Source organism: Macaca nemestrina, chromosome 1 (genome assembly GCF_043159975.1).
Source record: "Macaca nemestrina isolate mMacNem1 chromosome 1, mMacNem.hap1, whole genome shotgun sequence".
Lineage (NCBI taxonomy): Eukaryota > Metazoa > Chordata > Mammalia > Primates > Cercopithecidae > Macaca > Macaca nemestrina.
The window spans coordinates 214,678,880-214,697,673 of NC_092125.1; the positions used below are offsets into that span (position 1 = coordinate 214,678,880).

General features: G+C 54.9%; 1 protein-coding gene and 1 pseudogene across 7 annotated transcripts in view; both read left to right on the forward strand.

Annotated features, from left to right (window-relative positions):
- Positions 1–17,819, forward strand: part of LOC105483111 (capping actin protein of muscle Z-line subunit beta) — a 148,490-nt gene extending 130,671 nt beyond the window's left edge. For 4 of the 7 annotated variants that reach the window (XM_011743766.2, XM_011743772.2, XM_024793213.2 and 1 more), the window contains 4 exons: positions 11,752–11,817; positions 12,566–12,642; positions 14,068–14,180; positions 17,307–17,567. In XM_011743766.2, the coding sequence (XP_011742068.1) occupies positions 11,752–11,817; positions 12,566–12,642; positions 14,068–14,170 (246 nt within the window). In that variant the 3' untranslated portion in view covers positions 14,171–14,180; positions 17,307–17,567. Of the gene's footprint in view, positions 1–11,751; positions 11,818–12,565; positions 12,643–14,067; positions 14,181–17,306 lie in introns of all 7 variants that reach the window. The other 3 variants (XM_011743770.2, XM_011743767.2, XM_011743769.2) reach the window with 2 other exon arrangements.
- Positions 7–11,745, forward strand: LOC139364069 (uncharacterized; annotated as a pseudogene).
- Positions 17,820–18,794: the final 975 nt, after the last annotated feature.

An 18,794-nucleotide genomic window follows, 5' to 3' on the forward strand; every position in this document is an offset into this window, starting at 1 on the left:
TAGAGTTACCCGCTCATAGCCAGTTGCCAGTGCCCACAGGTGCTGGCCTCAGTGCTGACCTGCAGAGATGAGTGAGCAGGTGCCCTAGGGTAAGCATGTTCAGCCAGCTATAAATCCACCACCTAAGGAGGGCTTTGCATTTTCAAATAAAAGCTCTCTGGGCTCTGCAAGGTTGCCCGTAGCTGCTGGCACTCTGCTGGCCTCCTGCTGAGGGAGGTCAGGTGCTGGCGTGGCTCCTCCTTACTCTTCAGGGCACCGCACATCCCCATGCTTCGGGTCATGGTGTGCTGTGAGAAGTGGTGCTTGGCTCTGTTTGCCTTCTCTGTGGCCATGCCCAGCCCATCAGTCAGGCCAGCTCTCTGGGAGCTGCTTACCTGAGCTCAGAGTGTCTGCACCTTGCTGCCCTCAGCCCAGTCCAAGGACCAGCATCAGCGTCACCACAGAGCCTGTCAGAAAGGCAGAAATGTCAGACGCCCCCCCAGACCTAGCATATCAGGATCTCTATTTTCACAAAATTCTCCAGGTAATGTGTGTGCACATTGAAATTTAAGACGTGCCCTACTGGATACCTCTCTCTTATCCATCTTTTGTTTGGGTATCTCTAGCAACCCTTCTCCACGACGTTGCTCCCAGGTTCTGTCTAAGGCAAACTTGGACTTGGACTGGAAGGTACTGCCTTCCCTGAGCAAACTTGCCTCCCCTTCTACCTTAGATGCTCCCATAAGCATCTAGGTGGGTTTAAGAACCTTGTGTAAGGATCCACGTTCAGGACCCTTTACATTCCCATCCCAAGAGAAGGCCTTAATCTTGTGCTGGTGCGGGGCCACAAGATGCTTGGCGTAAAGGGGGAAGAGAAAGCATAGACCAGGTGCACAACTGGGTTTCACAAGGACCCCACTCTGCCTTCGGAGAAGTCGGTATTGGCAGAAACGGCACAGCCTTGGGAGCCTCAGAGGGGCGCCACTTTCTGCAAGGATGCCCTTTCATTCTCGGTTCCAGTAGTCCCTGACTTTCCACTGTGAGAATTCCTTTTAACATCAGAGATATCTTTCAGTAAGATAACTATGCTCTCGATAGCTGTGGATAGAAAACATATGACTGAAAGGATCAGTGTAGTAAATCTTTTTTTTTTTTTTTTGAGACGGAGTCTCGCTTTGTCACCCAGGCTGGAATATAGTGGTGTGATCTCGGCTCACTGCAATCCCTGCCTCCCGGGTTCAAGCGATTCTCCTGCTTCAGCCTCCCGAGTAGCTGGGACTACAGGCATGTACCACCACGTCTAGCTCATTTTTTTGTATTTTTAGTAGAGGTGGGATTTCACCATGTTGGCCAGGCTGGTCTCGAACTCCTGACCTCAAGTGATCCGCCCACCTCGGCCTCCCAAAGTGCTGGGATTACAGGCATAAGCCAGCACACCCAGCCCAGTGTAGTAAATCTTTTAAGTGAATTTGTATTCTACTAGTTACAACAACACCTACATACTTTTAAAAAATAGTGATGCAGGCCGGGCGCGGTGGCTCAAGCCTGTAATCCCAGCACTTTGGGAGGCCGAGACGGGTGGATCACGAGGTCAGGAGATCGAGACCATCCTGGCGAACACCGTGAAACCCCGTCTCTACTAAAAAATACAAAAAACTAGCTGGACGAGGTGGCGGGCGCCTGTAGTCCCAGCTACTCGGGAGGCTGAGGCAGGAGAATGGCGTAAACCTGGGAGGCGGAGCTTGCAGTGAGCTGAGATCCGGCCACTGCACTCCAGCCCGGGCTACAGAGCGAGACTCCGTCTCAAAAAAAAAAAAAAAAAAAAAAATAGTGATGCAAGGTGAATGTCAGCCATCATGCCTGGGAGCCTCCCTCCACCTATAGAAGCTCCGCTGCCTCTCTTGTGTCCGAGGGGCTGGAGGCCAGAAGGGATGTTGGGGTCCTCTTTTTGGCGTCTGAGCAGGGATATCGCGGTCCCATCCCGGAACTACTCACTAGTGCTGACAGGGCCGGGGGGAGGGGGTGGTGGTTAGCCTTTTTGCATGGAAGTGGACTCCTATCTTCCAGGGGCCATTAGCTGGGGAGGAGCAGCCAAATCCCCAGACAGCCAGCTCCCCTGCAGCCTGACTCTCCCACATCCTGCCACCTGGGGAGTGGGTGGAAAATCCTGAATCTGTATCCAGAGACTGCTTCCTGCATCACTTACCACTCCAGGCTGTTGATAATTCCACCCGGTTTACAGTGACCTGGACAAATATTTAATCCTCAGCCTTCCTAATAGTTTAAATCAAAGCTGTCAGCCCATGGCCAGAGTCTGGTTCCGGCTTGCCGTGAGCAGTGTCTCCTGCCAAGCTCAACCCAGGCCTGATGAGTGCCTGTCCTCAGCACACCTTGGCCAGGGCTTCGGACCTTGTTTGCATTGCCTTTTGCTCTAGGGTCTTTAATGAGGAAATTCATGCTCTGCCATCATTCTAACGGCTGATCACATCATTTATTTGAGGTGCATTAAAGCTGGGGCTGGGTTCCAATGTAAGTAACTGCAGAAGAGGGAGGGATTGCAACGAGGTAGACAAATCTAAGTTAATGATGCACAGCTTCTGAGCAAACAGGGGAAGTGAGGGTTGCAGAGCTTGGCTACGGGTCCCAGAGGAGCCTTGGAAGAATGCCTGTGCTTGCTTGGGTGGGAGGCGAAGGGTTCCGGGAGAGGTGAGTGGATCTGTGGTAGCATGAACACGCATGGTTTGCAAGCTGTCCCCTTGGATTAGATCGTGACCAAGGTCAGGTTATTCTCGTTTAACAGGTGAGGAAACTGAGGTTCAAACTTAAATAATTTGCCCATATAACTTAACCAGTAAGAAGCAAAGCCAGGATGTGAACCCAGATTTGCTTGGTGAGAAAAAAAATATGCTACTTTCTACCACACCACAGCTGTTGTGGTCTCGATTCATCCTCTGTGCCTGCCATTCGGCGACTGCTAAATAAGCTGTCAGATGGAAGTGCATGGAGCAGTCAGCTCGGTGTAGACAGCACACTGTCTCAGCAGCCGGCGTGGGCAGCTGCAGTGGACCTGTGGCCTCAGAAGCAAGCAGACCCCGCAAACGGGACCGACCCGGCAGAGCCCCACATGGGGCCAGGGCTCCCTAGGCGTGTGCTGAGCAGTGCTGCCCTCTGGGCCCCTCTTGCAGGTGTGCCTTTGTCTTTCAGGATGGTCTCCTGCTGGAGGCCACTTGGCCACTGGGGTGCATTCACTGCTAGAGGCTGTCAGGAGGGCTTTGAGGTTTCTAGGGAGTCCAGTGATCTGATGGGATCTGCGTTTCCAGAAGGTGGTTCTGTCCGTGGGCTTGGGGGATGGGTGGTCAGAGGGAAGCTGTTAGAGTCATCCAGGAGAGAGACGACAAGGGCCTGGATCAGGCAACCCTGGGAGGGTTGGAGGGGACAGCCCTGCAGCAGAGAGGTCAGTGAAGATGCTAGCGTCCATCTGAGGCAGGAGGTGGCAAGGGCGGAAACGGAGAAGGGCAGGGGAAGAAGGGCAGGCTGGGAGGCATTCTGGAGTGGAGTGGGCAGGGGCTGGACGACCAAGATGTGAGATGGGCGTCAGATGAGAGCCCCCTCACTCGAGTTCCTCCTTACACAGTCCTCACAGCAACCTGGACCTGAGTTTTTTCCTCTGGAAACTTGGCCTCATCCAGGTCACCCACGCTCACATGCCCTTGCCCCACATGTCAGGAAGGAAGGCTACTTGGTTTTGGAGCCATCTCCCCAGGCCCACAGTGCCAGGCCCTAGCCCCAAGAGCCATCCCAGCCAGCATCAGCACCATCAGCAAGGCCCCATGGGTCCCCAGCTTTCCCAGGGTCCTGTGGCCCAGCCTGCCTCACCCCGAGAGCAGTAGCTGCCCTTCCGTGTGTGTGGTCCTGGGGGCACCCTCGTCTTCCTGTTTCCCACGGCCCATCTGGAGAAGGCTGCCAGCTTCGGCTTGCTGGCATCTCGCAGGGGTCCCTTCCGTGGGCACATGAGGGTATGCCCTGGGCCCACTCATATCCCAGTGTAGGTGGCTGATGGTAGGCCAGTGACCGGGGCAGAGCGCCACTCTCCTGGGCACGTGTGACAGAGGTGGAGGGCCTGAGCTGCGCCTGCCCCCCAGCCAGACCACAGCCAGACCAGGCGGCGCTCCCTCCACCCAGCCCTGCCTCCGTCATTTTACCTTTTATTTCTCCCACCTCCAACCACCAAAAGATGTTTCTCAGGGACGTCAACTGGAAGACAAGGTAAATAGCTAGTCTTCTAGCAGATTCCCACGGCAGTGGGACTGTCGGAGAGAAGGTGAGCCGCAAGCCAGCCAGATCGTACCTTCCTGCCAAGACTTGCGGATGCGTGTGAGGAAAGGCGGGCAGAAGGTACCCGCTAGCACACTGCCACGTGGGCCCCCGTGGGAGGGTTGTAGAGCAAGTGAAAAAAGGTTGCAAGCCCCCAGTTCCAAAAGGTTGCAGAGGAAGTTGTACTGAGAGGTCACTTCTTCTGTGTGACAGCAGAGACGTGGGAAAGAGGCGAAACTGTAAATCTCTGGAAAGAGATCGAAGGTTTCCCATCCGGGGAAGGGCCTGCAGATGTTCGTTTGATATTTTCTCAGCTTCTAAGTATTTAGAAATGAAGGTGGAATGTTTTGTTGAGTGGGGAGATCAGGCGGGTCATTGGCTAGTGAGCCCTCTCTCCCCACTCAGCAGTAGACACCCCCAATATATCTTGAGGCAGTAAAACCCCGGCAGGCGCTTGCCTGTGTATCCTAGCAGGAACATCCTCTTTGACTCGTGTTTGGCAGTCAGGCCAGGCAGTATATTTTTGTCACAGGGAAGAAGCCCATTGCCCTTCCAGATGCAGGGAACAAAGGGTGGGCTGGGCCCAGCTTGGCAGTTCCAGGAGTGCACGCTCGCTGGGGAGGCCTGGCTGCAGCTGCACACATGCTCCTTGTGTCCCGTGGGGTTGCCTGGGTTTGGGGGTGGAGATGCTTGAGCAGCACAGCTTCGAGGGGCGGCTGGGTTTTTGTCAGATGACCTGGGGTGGAGTGACCAGCGCCTGGCTGAGAAGGAAAGCTGGCCTGCGACAGGCTCCCCACAACCATCCCATGCTGTGAAGGACGGAAACAGGAGAGGAAGGGACTGGAGATCCCTGGCAGGAGGTGGCTGAGGCAGGGATGGACCCTGCTCAGGTTTTCTGAGCCCTGGATTGTGGTTTGTCCTTCAGTTTTCTGGTAAAAGATGTAGATGAAATTGAGCCAGCAGAGAGATCTCATAAAAGGAAGCAGGTTTCAGGATCACCCAGACCTTGGTTCGGATCCTAACCCGGGAACTTTCCGGCTCTGTGGCCTAGACAGACCTCCCCCTCTTTGAAGCTCAGTGTTGATAGTGCTCATTTTCAAAGATAATAGTTCCAGCACTTTGAGAGGCTGAGGCAAGAAGATTGCTTGGCCTGGGGTTCGAGATCAACCTGGACAACAGTTGCCCTGCTCCCCACCCCTTCCCCCCTCCCAAAAAACCAAAAAGTTATCCGGGTGGGGCGGCACCTGTGGTCCCAGCTTCTTGGGAGGCAGAGATGGGAGGATCACTTGAGCCCAGGAGTTTGAGGTTATAGTGAGCTATGATTGCACCGTTGCTTTCCAGCCTGGACAGCAGAGCAAGACCCTATCTCTAAAAAACATAATAAACAAATTTTATTAAAAAAAAAAAAAATTGGGCGCAGTGGCTCATGCCTGTAATCTCAGCACTTTGGGAGGCTGAGGCAGGTATATCACGAGGCAGGTGGATCACGAGGTCAAGAGTTCAAGATCAGCCTGACCAACATGGTGAAACCCCATCTCTACTAAAAATACAAAAATTAGCTGGGCGTGGTGGCACACACCTGTAATCCCAGCTACTCAGGAGGCTAAGGCAGGAGAATCGCTTGAACCCGGGAGGCAGAGGTTGCAGTGAGCTGAGATCGCGCCACTACACTCCATCCTGGGTGACAGAGCGAGACTCCATCTCAAAAATAAAGGAAAGATCATTGTAAAGTAGAAATAAAAAACTATTTTTACACACAGTTTTATGCTCAATAAATAATAACTTTGCCAGGCGCGGTGACTCATGCCTGTAATCCCAATACTGGGAGGCCAAGGCGGGCAGATCACTTGAGCTCAAGAGTTTGAGACCAGCCTGGGCAACAAAGTAAGACCCCGTCTCTACAAAAAATACAGAAATTAGCCAGGTGAGGCAGCATGTACCTGTAGTCCCAGCTACTCAGGAGGCTGAGGTGGGAGGATGGCCTGAACCTGGGAGGCAGAAGTTGCAGTGTGCCGTGATAACAACACTGCACTCCAGCCTGGGCAACACAACTAGACCCTGTCTCAAAAATAAAAATACAAACAATAGCTTTTACTGCTACTGCCACATGTCTTGCAAGGAGAGACTTTTAGAACATGTACAATTCTAGATTCAAAATTTTCCTAACCTGGGCAACCCTAACTTTCCCTGGGAGGCCGTCTGACCACCATCGTCTGGCCTGGCTACACACCGGCTCCTGGCCTCCGACCCACAGCACAGTGTGGTGACCAGGAGGATGCCAGAGGCCAGAAGAGGCCTGGGGATGGGGCTGTGCTTTGACAGTCGGCGAGAGCTGCCATTCTGGCAGGCCCCGCTCTAGGCCTTTTGTGTACATTTGTTTATTTAGTGCGAGGTGAAGGCAAGGAAACGGAGGCCTGGTCCAGGCCCTTTCCTCTCGGGCTGTAGCACAGGAGCTGGGCGGCCTCAGAGCTGTTGAGTGGGGCCCACGCCTTAGGGCCGTGCCCTCTGGGTCCTGCTAGAAGATGCCGCGTGGCAGTGGGAGGTGTAATATAGCCCCTCTGGGGGAAAGGCTTCCGGCTTACAAACGCTTGCCTGTGTTAGGGCCATGGGGAGGGGGAGAGGTGCCTGCTGGGGACACGCAGGTCAGGCTCTGGCTTCAAACTCCATTGGAACCACCTTGTGGAACATCTGTGCAGCCACAGCACATAAAAATGTTTTCCTTCTGGCAGCCACTTTTATAAGGATGTAATAATATATGCAGTGCACAAATGGTTCTATTTTTGGTGGGTTGGTATTGCCAGCGAGCTGACCCTGACCAGGTGTGGAGGGGAGTGAGCAGGGGTGGGTGAGGGGGCTGTGGAAATATGGCCGGGTGCGCCGAGCCCTGTGCCCCTCACTCCCCAGGTGCCTTTCTCCTTCCCTCCCCAGCCCCTGCATGGCCATTTATGTGGGCTCAGCCTCTCTACCACAGGCTGAGGCCCGCTGTGTTCTGGGGAATCAGTCTGCTCCTGGGGACAGTGCTGCACACTGCAAGCCTTCTCCACCCAACCTCTTCTACCTTTGGTGGCCATGGGGTTTGGCCTGTTTGTTGGAAGGTGGCTCTTGATTCTGAAACACAAAGATAGGAACGAAGAGGCCAAATTGCTGATGTGACTGGACTTGCCCAGATGACCCAGGACCTTTGCCGACGGCCCAGGCCTCACTTTGGGCTGTTGGTGCCCATTTAAAATGGGGCCCACAGTGAGCCCCAAACCCTCATTCCTTCCCTAGGGTGGCCGGGAAGCTGCCGTCCACATGGAGCTGGGGAGGAGGAGAGACTCTGATTTGCTGGAAGGACCTCATTCATTTCCATCCGACCCCCAGGCTTCCCTGCCCGCAGAGCTGACTCCACCCAGCCCTGAGCCTGGGCACAGTAACCACCTCCACGTCGGGGAGAGCACACGGTCCCCGGGGGCCGGCAGGCAAAGTTCTTTTTGAAGATGGGTGGATGGAGCCCCCTCCCTCTGAGGGTGCGCCCCAGCTCCTGTTCAGCAGACAGCCCACCCCATCATCTTGGCACCAGGGTTTTGCTAGTGGCAGATAAAGATGATGTTCCAGCAGACGCTCCAGTGCTGCCACGGGTGGCGTGTTTATTAGACCCGAAATGAGAACTGTCAGTCTCAAGTTCATGGGCACTCACTACTCCTGTTTTATGGAGACCTCCTGGAGTCTGAGGGTCGAGATTCCTCAGGATGACTCACCAGAGTGTGCCAGGACAGGTGGGAGCAGAGAAGCCGGTCTTTCTAGCATTTCTCTCCCTCTTTTCCACTAGTCCTCAGCAAAACAGTCTTGCCAGATCCAGGTGTCTGTTTTTCTGCAGAGATTTACTGTTATGACTTGGGAGGCAGCAGGTTCTGGACTGTTGCCCTCACCTAGACCCCCTCCTTGTCAGATGCCATCCGCTTTCTCAGACTCGTCGGTCTCCTGGACCACATTACTTTGTGAGCAGATGCCTGTCAGGGACAGCTCTATCAGAACAGACCGAGTCTAGCCCAATGAGCCATGATGTTCTCTCACTGCTCGGTCCCCCTCTGCCATCTGCAGTGACATAGGCTGGATCTGTTCTCCCGGAAGACAGCAGGCCTTCAGAGCCCTGCCAGATTCTCTTGGGTCTCCCCTAACCCACACACATCTCCCCCGTGCCCCCCCGAGGCCTGGATAGCCCTAGTTCTTTTCCATTTCTTGGTGTCAGGGTGTTCAGACCTTTTAAGCAGATGAACTCTAACTCATTCAAAACTTTTAAAACCCAGTGCCTTAGCAGGATACAGTGGCACGCGCCTCTAGTTCCAGCTGTGTGGGGGATTGCAGGAGTTCCTGTCCAGCCTGGGCAACGTAGCAAGACCTCGTCTCTTTTAAAAAAAAAAAAAAATGCCCTAAACTGAATCCAGCCCTGCAGATGTAGCCAGGCCAGGACAGAACAGAGGGGAACCACTGCCTTCTCAAGCAAGCGGTGGGACCTGGCAGCTGCAGTGTCTTCATCATGCGATGGGATGGGAGCACCTCCCCTTATCTGGGCACAAGGAATACTGTCATTGATGCACCTTAAAGTTGCGCCAAAGCTTTCCTAGTAGCCACATCTCGTCTTGTCGAGCTTGAAATTCTCTAAAAACCACAAGTCTCTTCATAGGAAATGTTTGCAGGTCAGCCCCATTTTGTACTCCATGAAATGCACCCTTTTTTTTTTTTTTTTTTTTTTTTTTTTTTTTTTTGAGACGGAGTCTCGCTCTGTCGCCCAGGCTGGAGTGCGGTGGCCGGATCTCGGCTCACTGCAAGCTCCGCCTCCCGGGTTCACGCCATTCTCCTGCCTCAGCCTCCCGAGTAGCTGGGACTACAGGCGCCCGCCACCTCGCCCGGCTAAGTTTTTGTATTTTTAGTAGAGACGGGGTTTCACTGTGTTAGCCAGGATGGTCTCGATCTCCTGACCTCGTGATCCGCCCGTCTCGGCCTCCCAAAGTGCTGGGATTACAGGCGTGAGCCACCGCGCCCGGCCTGAAATGCACCCTTAAGCCTAAATATCTGACTTGAATTTGCCCCGGCACATTTAACTGGCGTGGTGAAGTAGGAAGAGCAAAGGCGTTGGAATCTAACAGTGATTCTTGCATCTTTAAGCTTCAGTTTCCTTCTGTAGCTAGCCCAGGTTTCCGGGTTCTGTATTAACCCTGTGACCATCTAAACCCTTGACACAGTCGATAGGAAGCTGGTCATTCTCTCAGCCGGGCCTTTACTTAAGTCCTGGACAAACAAGTTGACCAAGGGCATGCAAAGACTGCCACAGGGTGCCCCATAATATATGCAGTGCACAAATCGTTCTATTTTTGGTGGGTCGGTATGGCAGTGAGCTGACCCTGACCAGGTGTGGAGGGGAGTGGGCAGGGGTGGGCGACGGGGCTGTGGAACTGTGGCCGGGTCCCCACCCCTATCGGCAGAGGCTCCATCCTCCCCTTCCTCTCAGCTACAGGTGCAGGATGGTAGACGAGAACTTGCCAGAAGGATGCAACCCTATTTAAGTAGTTGTGTTTTCTTCCAGCCCAGCATCCCCACCAAAACAGGAAAAGAAGTATTCTCGTGCAGGGCTTGTTCATAGTGAGCCTGGCTGGCTCCTCGTGATCTCTGACTTTAAAATGTGCCAGCAGATAATTTTAATGATCCCATCAAAAATTGTTGTCTGGATCAGTTTCAAGCTAGCATTTCCTTGCAGAGGCCATTCTTCCTTTTTTGACAAAAGTCGGGTCGGCCAGGTGCAGTGGCTCACACCTGTAATCCCAGCACTTTGGGAGGCCGAGGCAGGTGTATCACCTGAGGTCAGAAGTTCAAGACCAGCCTGGCCAACATGGCAAAACCCCATCTCTACTAAAAATACAAAAAAAAAAAAAAAGGAAAGCCAGGCGTGTTGGCGGGCACCTGTAATCCCAGCTACTAGGGAGGCTGTGGCAGGAGAATCACTTGAACCCGGGAGGCAGAGGTTGCAGTGAGCCGAGATTGTGCCATTGCGCTCCAGCCTGGGCAACAAGAGTGAAACTCCATCTCAAAAAGAAAAAAACAAAAAAAATAGACAAAAGTCAGGTCAGCCACTGCCGCCCCCCAGTGTCAAAGATTGCAGTCACAGGTCAGGTCTGCCCCGACGCTGCAAGCCTGATTGTTTAAAGTGACTTGGTTCTTTCCTGCCCTCTGCTCACCCCCTTAACCAGGTTGGTTCCACCTTTCGCAGCCTGAAAGTCGATCTCCCTGATGAGGAGAAGTAGAAATAGGTGAGAAGCAAGAGAGCCGTACCCTCTGAGACAGGATCTCCCCCCAGCCTCCACCCGTCTCCTGGTTCCAAAGAGAGGAACCCGCCTTTTGCTGGTTTTTCTTCTATGGGCCTGAACTCATTTTGAACTCTACCCTTTCTGATGCTGTTCTTTTCTTCCTCTTTCTTTATTTCAGCTTCCACATTTTATTTCAACATTAGTCATGGTAGCTACAGATTCTTACTTTCAGTGTAGTAACATTGAGCATTTATGTGCCTAGCACTCTTCCAGGCACCCTGTGAGTTATGAGACAGGCACATCTCTCCTTAAAGAATTTATATTCTTGTCAGGGAAATGAGGCTTCAGATAAGAAAAAATTGGAGGGAAAGTGCCGAATTCCTTCTTCCCTAACCTGCCTCCATTTCTTCCCTCCTCCAAGTGGAGATGATTGGGTCAGAGCCAGTTCTTCCTGGGAGTGGGAAGAGGAGATGGGGCTTGAGTGCTGCCGCCCCCCTCATCATCTCAGTCTGTATTGAGACTCTCACTCAAACTCCCCTCACAGAGTAGAACAAACGGGCCCTGGCGCGAGGAAGGGTTTAACCCAGGCTCTGCCATTGCCACCTGCATGACTAGGGTGAGCCACTGAATCCCTGTGGCCTGGAGTCTCCGTCAGAGGTTGTCTGTCCTTCCCCGCGAGACCGCAGCAGATGGCACCCCAAAGCCACCATTCGGGAGTGTCAGGGCGCAGCAGCAGCCCGGGAGCTTCCCCTGCAGTGTCAGGCCCTGAACCCAGGGTGGACGGCCTGGCCTGGGCCTGCCAGTAGAGGCCTGAAGACAAACCGAGCGAGTCTTCTCCAGTTGGCTCGGGTGAGCCGGTGTCTGTCAAGAGCCTCTGCCTTTGCCCTCCCTGCTGTGGCTCTGGGCATCTGCCTGCTCTACCATGGGCAGCAGCAAAATCTTCTCCCTTGAAAGTGGGGGCCCTGGGCTTCTGCCGGCTGGGCTCTTTATGGTCTGAAACTGAAGTCGGTTTGTGCTTCAGTTCCCAGGCTGCAAAAGTGGCCTTGTCATACCTGCAGCTGGCTCCACGGTGGGAACAATAGGCTCTTTGCAGACCGTGGAGATGGGCTGGGCTGTCTGCCGTTCTCAGAAAGCCCCGGCTTTCTCTGACTTGGAATGTTTCTGTCTTTTGCAGATGGAGAAAGATGAAACTGTGGGTGACTGCTCCCCACACATAGCCAACATCGGGCGCCTGGTAGAGGTGAGTGGCCGGGGCTCTGGCTGGCTCCTGTGTTGGCCCACGGCAGTGACACTGCACCCCCGGCACCGCTGTGCTGGCCTCCTTCTCTGCTGCTTTCTCCCAGCTCCACAGCAGCCGGCAGAGCGCTGCTTGGATTTTGCCCTGGCCTCATATTTTCGGAGCCTCTGATTTGGATGCCAGCAGGCTGTGGCTTCAGGGCCACCTCCTGCTCCCCCCCCCCGACCCGGGCTCCCAGAAGACTCTGCTCAGGCGCTGGCTCTGGGGCGCACTAGGTCTTGTCTCCCCTGATCGCCTGGGTGTGAACAGGGCCCTGCGCTGGGAGACGAAGCAGATGCCAGAAATGCCAGTGGGCCCTGGCGTGGCTTCAGTTGCGGCTGCCTTGGCCCTCCTGTCACCACGTCGTTTGGGAAGGCAGGGAGGTGCTCTCCGGTTTCACAGAATTGTTCACAAAATTAGTGGGGAGTCTGAGGGGCGGTGATGTGGTTTAGACCAGCTCCCAGGCATGGGCAGAGTTGGCCGCCAATACCTGGGTACTGGCTTCCTCCCTTCCTGAGGACGGGAAGGCGCCTGGAGCACAGATGGCAGGTGGGGTCTTGGCAGCCTGGAGCCCGCTCACCCGTGCCCCAGAGCAGGTGTGTGCTGCCCTCCAGTGGCCATAGTGGGGACTGCAGGGCTGGCGGGTGGGGAGAGGGCGTTGGCCTCAGGGTTCCTGACCGTTTGCCAAGGCGCTGACCGACCTCCCTTCCAGGACATGGAAAATAAAATCAGAAGTACGCTGAACGAGATCTACTTTGGAAAAACAAAGGATATCGTCAATGGGCTGAGGTAATGTACCAGAAAGCACACGCTTTAGAAGCAGAAAGAGGGGTTTGAACCCTGGCTCTGCCAGTTACTAGCTGTGTGGTCTTGGGCCTCGGTTTTCTCATTTTCAGGCTGCAGTGCCCCTCTTCTAGGATGATCATGATGGTGATTTTGGAAAGTAAAGTCCTGGTGTGTCATCTGCACTCTCAGTAGCAGCTGTCAGTCCCTGCCTGTACCGTTTTCTGGGGCACGTTCACCCTAGCAGCCATTGGTACCCTTGCCCCCAGAGCCTCCTCAGCCCTGCAGTTTGTCAGTCCCCACTCAAAAATCTGCCCAGCCCCTCCAGCCTGGGCCTAGGGGAGCCATGACACTACATCCCAGGCAGCCCGGCCGCCTCTGGCTGGCCTGCTTTCCGAGACAGCAGAGCACAATGTGCAGGCAGGGCCCTCAGCCCGGGCCTTCTCAGGGGGCCCCCAGCCTCTCTGACGTCCTCTGCCAGGGCTCTGCTACCAGTGGCCAATGTCCTGCACTGTCCCACCCACCTCGTGCCCTCGTCTCTGCAGTGTCAGCCTGAACAAAAGCTGGGGGCTCTCTGGACCCTCCAGGTCCATGGTGGACAGAGCAGGAGACAGGCCTCTGACATGAGGCCAGAGCCCAGCTGGGGGCAGTAGACAGCTGTGGAGTGAGCACTGGCCTTGGAGTCAGGAGGCTGGGATCTCCCCTAAGCTCTGTCATCCTGAGCTGTGTGGCCTCTGGCACTCCTCGAAGAGGCCCTTGTCCGATGGAGGAGGCAGGGTCGGCTGAGATGGTGAATCTAGAACACGCTCTGCAGTCCAGCAGCACCATGTGAGTCGGGCCATGCTATGCCCTTAGCAGCCAGCCCTCTCACCCACTGCCGTGACATAGCTCTCACAGCCCAGCCCAGAGGAGAGGCAGGTTGCAGTTCTGTTGCTGCACCAGCTCATGGACTGGGGTGGGTGACAGATTTCAGTCGCCTGCTTTACAGTTTTAAAACAGAGGAGTCCTCCTCTTTGGACCCTGGTCTTCTGATCTCCTGCCCACCTGGGGGAGGTTTGGTCTTCATGACCTGTGACAGGGTCAGAGCCCAGTGGTCCCTGGTGTTAGGCCTGCCACCTGCAGCCACTGCCCAATACACCAAACGCACTTTCCCGCCCAGCCAACCTACACAGTCCCCAGGCAGTGGCTGGGAAGTGGGGGAGAGAAGCGGAAGAGCCTATGGGTGGTGGTGGCGAGCCCCTGAAAACCACGGCCACCGCCAGCGTGGGCCTCTGCAGCGGTGATACCACTCTACAGCCCAGAGCCGCCGCGGCACCCCCCTTCCACCTCGTGGGTCTCCCTGAATTTCCTCCTCAGCTGTGGCCCCCTGCGTTCCTGGCTTCTCGTGGTTCTCTTCCCTCCCACTCCACTCATCTTGAACACTCTCTGTAGATCTATTGATGCTATCCCTGACAACCAAAAGTTTAAGCAGTTGCAGAGGGAGCTCTCTCAAGTGCTGACCCAGCGCCAGATCTACATCCAGCCTGATAATTAAGCCGATCCAGGTACCCTGCCTGAGAGCCGCGAGACCCTCCCCACTAAAACAGGACTCACCAACCCGCCGAGACCCTGCCGGTCCGGCTGCTGCTGCGCGGCCATTTAAAACACCACTAACCCCCACGTGTGCTCCCGGCCGGTGCGCAGCCGCATTCCCGTGTAGCCGCGGCCCCGTGTAACACGGCACCTATCACGTGTGTGCGCTTTCCACTCTGGGCGGAGGTTGGGTGTGGGGAAGACGGCTGATTTTTTGGCTTTTGCTTCTGAAAAAACCCAGGCCAAGGGACGGATGCTGCCTCTCCAGCAGCAGCCCCTTGTGTGCACCGGCCTGACTGTCCCCAGGGCAGGGGTCTGCGTGCCGTCCACTCCCCATGCTTCAGAGGAGCCTCGGATGCTGGTGCAGGGATCCTAGAAGCCAAATAAGCCCCTGCTCAGCGGTACATTGGCTGTCCAGGGCTAGCTGGCTTGGAAGGGGTGACCTCCGCTCTGATCTCGGAGTCTCTGGGGTTGGAGGGCAGAGTCAGGGCTGGACTCCACCCCGGCCGGCCCCGATGCTCTGCTGGAGCTGCCTGGACGCCCAGTGCAGACTCGGCCTCAACCAGCATAACCTTCCGCCCCTAACGAGCTGCAGCTGTTCCTTTAAACAGGTTCTGCGGATGGAAAGGAAAATAGTCTTGCTTGTTGGTAATGGCCAAGAACCATGACTTGAGCTTGTGACAGATCCAGATGTAGGGAAGGAGGCAGCATCCCTGGAGAGCAGGAGGGAAACTTGTCTGTAAAAGAAGGCATTTGGAACCCTGCCAGCTGGGGCTGCAGAGTCCAGGTCCAGGGGCTCCACACTGAAGGCCCACCCCAGAAGGGGCGCAGCAGCTTTCCAAGGCGGAGGTGGGGGTCAGGCACTTAGAAAACCGGGCGGAGCTGCTTTTCCAAGGCCGTGGGACTTAAGTGCACCAGTCTAGTCTGTGTGTGCCAACTTAAGGCCCAAGACTCCGGTCAGCCTCACAGTGGGGCCATCAGGCATTTCCATCGTGGCATTGAGAAAAAACCCTTTTTAAGGTACACTGTGATGGTGCAGTTACCTGGCCGCCCACTGGGGGCGTCCTGGCGTAGAAACCCTGACAGCCAGGTCTGCTCAGGACGACTCCTCCCTCCCACAGAGGCGAGCTCTGTCTCCAAGCGCTGATTCGAGGGTGCTTGGCCGTGACCTTCCCAAGCTCTGTCCCTTAAATGAGCCCCCTGCTCCTTCCGCCTTCCACCATTTCACTTCTAACTTCCTGTGTCTAACTTGATTCTGGCTCTGGAACTTTCTCCTTTGTGCAGTCCAGCCAAGACCTGATGGGCTTGGCTCTTCCTTCCCAGAAGAGCCAGTGACCACCCAGGCTAGGGGTCTTGTGCGTTGCTGCTTTGCCCACCGCATCTCCTGCTGGCCATGTTGACCTCCCGCTGTGAGCTTGGCAAGAAGCCCCTGGGGAATCGGCTGAGATTTGGAGCCTGAGGGTCGTGAGGGCTGATGCCTTTGGCTGCTGCAGAGCCAGGGACAGTCCTGGGAAGATACTCAGAAACGTGTAGTTCCCCAGCATGAACCAAATGTCCGCGTTTCTCCTGGGAGTTTTCTCAGTTGTATGCAGCTTGCTTCCAGGTCTTGTCTGTGGCACCTGCTGAGTATTTTGAGGGCTCTTCCTGTGACTTGTAGGGATTCAGTAGCCGGAACTCAATCTGGGTGCTGTTGCTTCTCCTGGGCCCTGCTTCACTTCTATTTACCCATTTTTGCATTTGGGGACTGATTTTTCTGATTCTTCCTTCCCATGGCTGGTGTGAATCAAACGTGAGAGTCCAACTGAGTGCACCCTCTGTAGCACTCTTGGGCAGCCCTCTACCCACTCCTTCCACTGCTTCTAAACTGTTATAAAACCCACTTTTAGGAAGTCATTGCCTAACCAATATATTGGGTAAATTTGACAAAATGATCAAAGAATTGCTAGCGGGCATTCCTCTGGGCCTCAGTTTCCGGATCTGTAAATTGGATTGATAGCTTTTTTTTTTTTTTTTTTTAAAGCCTTGACTTTGCTCTTTTTTGTTGTTGTTGTAGAGATGGGGTCTCACTGTGTTGCCCAGGCTGGTCTCGAACTCCCGGCCTTAAATGATCCTCCCGCCTTGGCCTTCCAAAGTGCTGGGATTATAGGCTTGAGCCACCACATCTGGCTGGGTTGATAGTTGAGACTACCCCAGGATGCCCGTAAGAATTAAATGAGATAATATATGTGAAAGGCGTTTTGTAGACTACGAAATCTCCACAAGCCTTCATTGTTTCTGGCTTTGTTGATGAGTGTCCCCACACATACGTGAATGCAGTCACCTTGAACGTTTCCCCACAAATCCAGAATCTGACAGCAGGGATCCCAGGGGCACTTGGCTCTCCTGTGCCGCCCTTTGCAGTCCAGGCTGAGGGGTTTTCTGGGCCAAGTTAACAGCGGGTGGTACCTCACAGCAGAGGCCTGAAGCACCTGCTGCGTGAGCCTTGAACACGGTGTGCTCAGAAACAGAGACACTGGTTCCTACCCACTGCCAGGGCTGGGAGAACTGCTGCACCTTGCACTTGTGGGGTGAGGAATGAGGCTCTCCTGCTGGGCAGGGCCTGGGCAAGGGGGAAGCTTTTCTAGAGGAACCCGCATGGCGCCAGAGCCCTCACGTCTTAGCCCCTGGCCTGAGTCCCCAGCCAGCAACCCAGGGTAGCTGTTCTGAAGCAGAGGGACTTTGTTCCATTGTGCTTGGAAGCCCAGAAGCCACCTTGTGGCTTAGGGTGACATGGGGATCTACACACAGAGGAGTGAACTTAGGGTTCTAGTGACTATGGCCGGGTCACCGGCGGCCAGGGGCAGAGATGAGCACCTGTCCATGTAAGGCATATGCCACCCCCCCAGGGCCTGGCAAGGTGCAGAGGGTGCAGGTCTCGGCCATGTGCCCCTTCACCCCTCTCTGAGAGGGGCAGATGCCCAGCCCAGTGACCCAGAGCCTCACCCCGGGAGGTGGGTCCATGCAGCAAACCAGCCAGGCACTGGCATGGTGGCCCCCAGGCCCCCACCGCCTCACCAATCCCTGTTCAATCTGTTGATAACGCCTTTCCTCCCTTGCAGGTCTGTGCAGACTTTTGCAGACAAATCAAAACAAGAAGCTCTGAAGAATGACCTGGTGGAGGCTTTGAAGAGAAAGCAGCAATGCTAAACCTCTGCTTCATGCTAACCAGACACGCCGTGCACTCGTTAGATTCCTTTCTTAGAAAACTCGTTTTCTGCTCCCTCCCCTCGTCCCTTCCCTCCCCGACAGGTCACATAACAGCTGCATCATTGACTGCACAGCGCCATCTCTCCCTGAGAATAAAACCGATAGCCACCCTCCTCCGGCTCCGAGCCTGCTTCCGCCACACCTCGCTCTCAGCTCTCTCCACATTTCCATAGAGACCATGTGGTTTTTGTTCACCCGGGCCCCCTGTCTTCCTCCCTGTCCCCCCATTTATAGGCATAAAATCCACTGTCTGCCAGCCTCCCTTCCCTCCCACCTTTTTGTTACATTGGTGTAAAAAATGTAAAACAAAAAAATTTTATGAACTAACTGTGGTGTGTGAAAGAGAAGAAAAACTGGAAATCTTATTCCGTGTGTGTTTGGGAGTTGCTTGGGGTTGGGGGTCGTGGGGACAGGGGACAGCTCTGGGAGCAGAGGTGGCCCTCGGTGCCGTCCTGCGGAGACTCGCCCGTCCCACGGAGGCCGCGGGGTGGGGGCTGGGGGGGGCCGCCGACAGTTCCGCTCTTCCGGCCAGGTGCTTTTCTGTCAATTTCTATGGAATGCAAAAGGAGGTTTTTGTTTTGTTTTGTTTTTTTGTAAAGCTTAAGAAAAAAAATCTACATCTTATACTTGAGCCTCCATACTTAAAAAAAAAAAAAAAAAGAAAAAAATTAATAAAAAAGAAACTGGGACACAGTTAGCGCTGGCCTTCTGTGTTCCTTCTCGCCGGCCTCACTTTCCAAGCGCGTGTGGCCGTGGCTGCGCGCTGGCTCCAAGCGGGGACGTGTGTGGGCCCTGCTCACAGCAGCAAGGAAGTGTCCGGTCCCCGGCCCCGCCGCCCTGAAAACACACCGGGCATGTGATGAGGTGCAGGGTCCCTGTCCCTTTCCGCTCTCCGCCGTTGGAGGCCACAGGCACCAGCAAACACTGTGTTCTGGCGCTGCCCCACACGCCTCCCACCGCCTTCCCACTGTGCCTAGTGCAAATTCGAGGCAGCCGAGGCTCATTTGCAGTCATTCAGCCAAGACGCACAGAGCACAGAGCCAGAGTCTGCCTTCTCCCCTCCAAAATGCCCCAGGGAAGATCTGAAGCAAATCTCAAAGTCCCTGCCGATACCACCCCCCATCTGTCCGTGGCCAATCAGCGGGCTCCACATCCTGGCCAGCCCATCTGTTTGAGGTCCCTGGCTCCTGGGTCTGATGCAGCACCTTTTTTTTTTTTTGAGACAGAGTTTCACTCTTGTTGCACAGGCTGGAGTGCAATGGCGCAATCTCGGCTCACCGCAACCTCCGCTCCCGGGTTCAAGCGATTCTTCTGCCTCAGCCTCCTCGGTGGCTGGCATT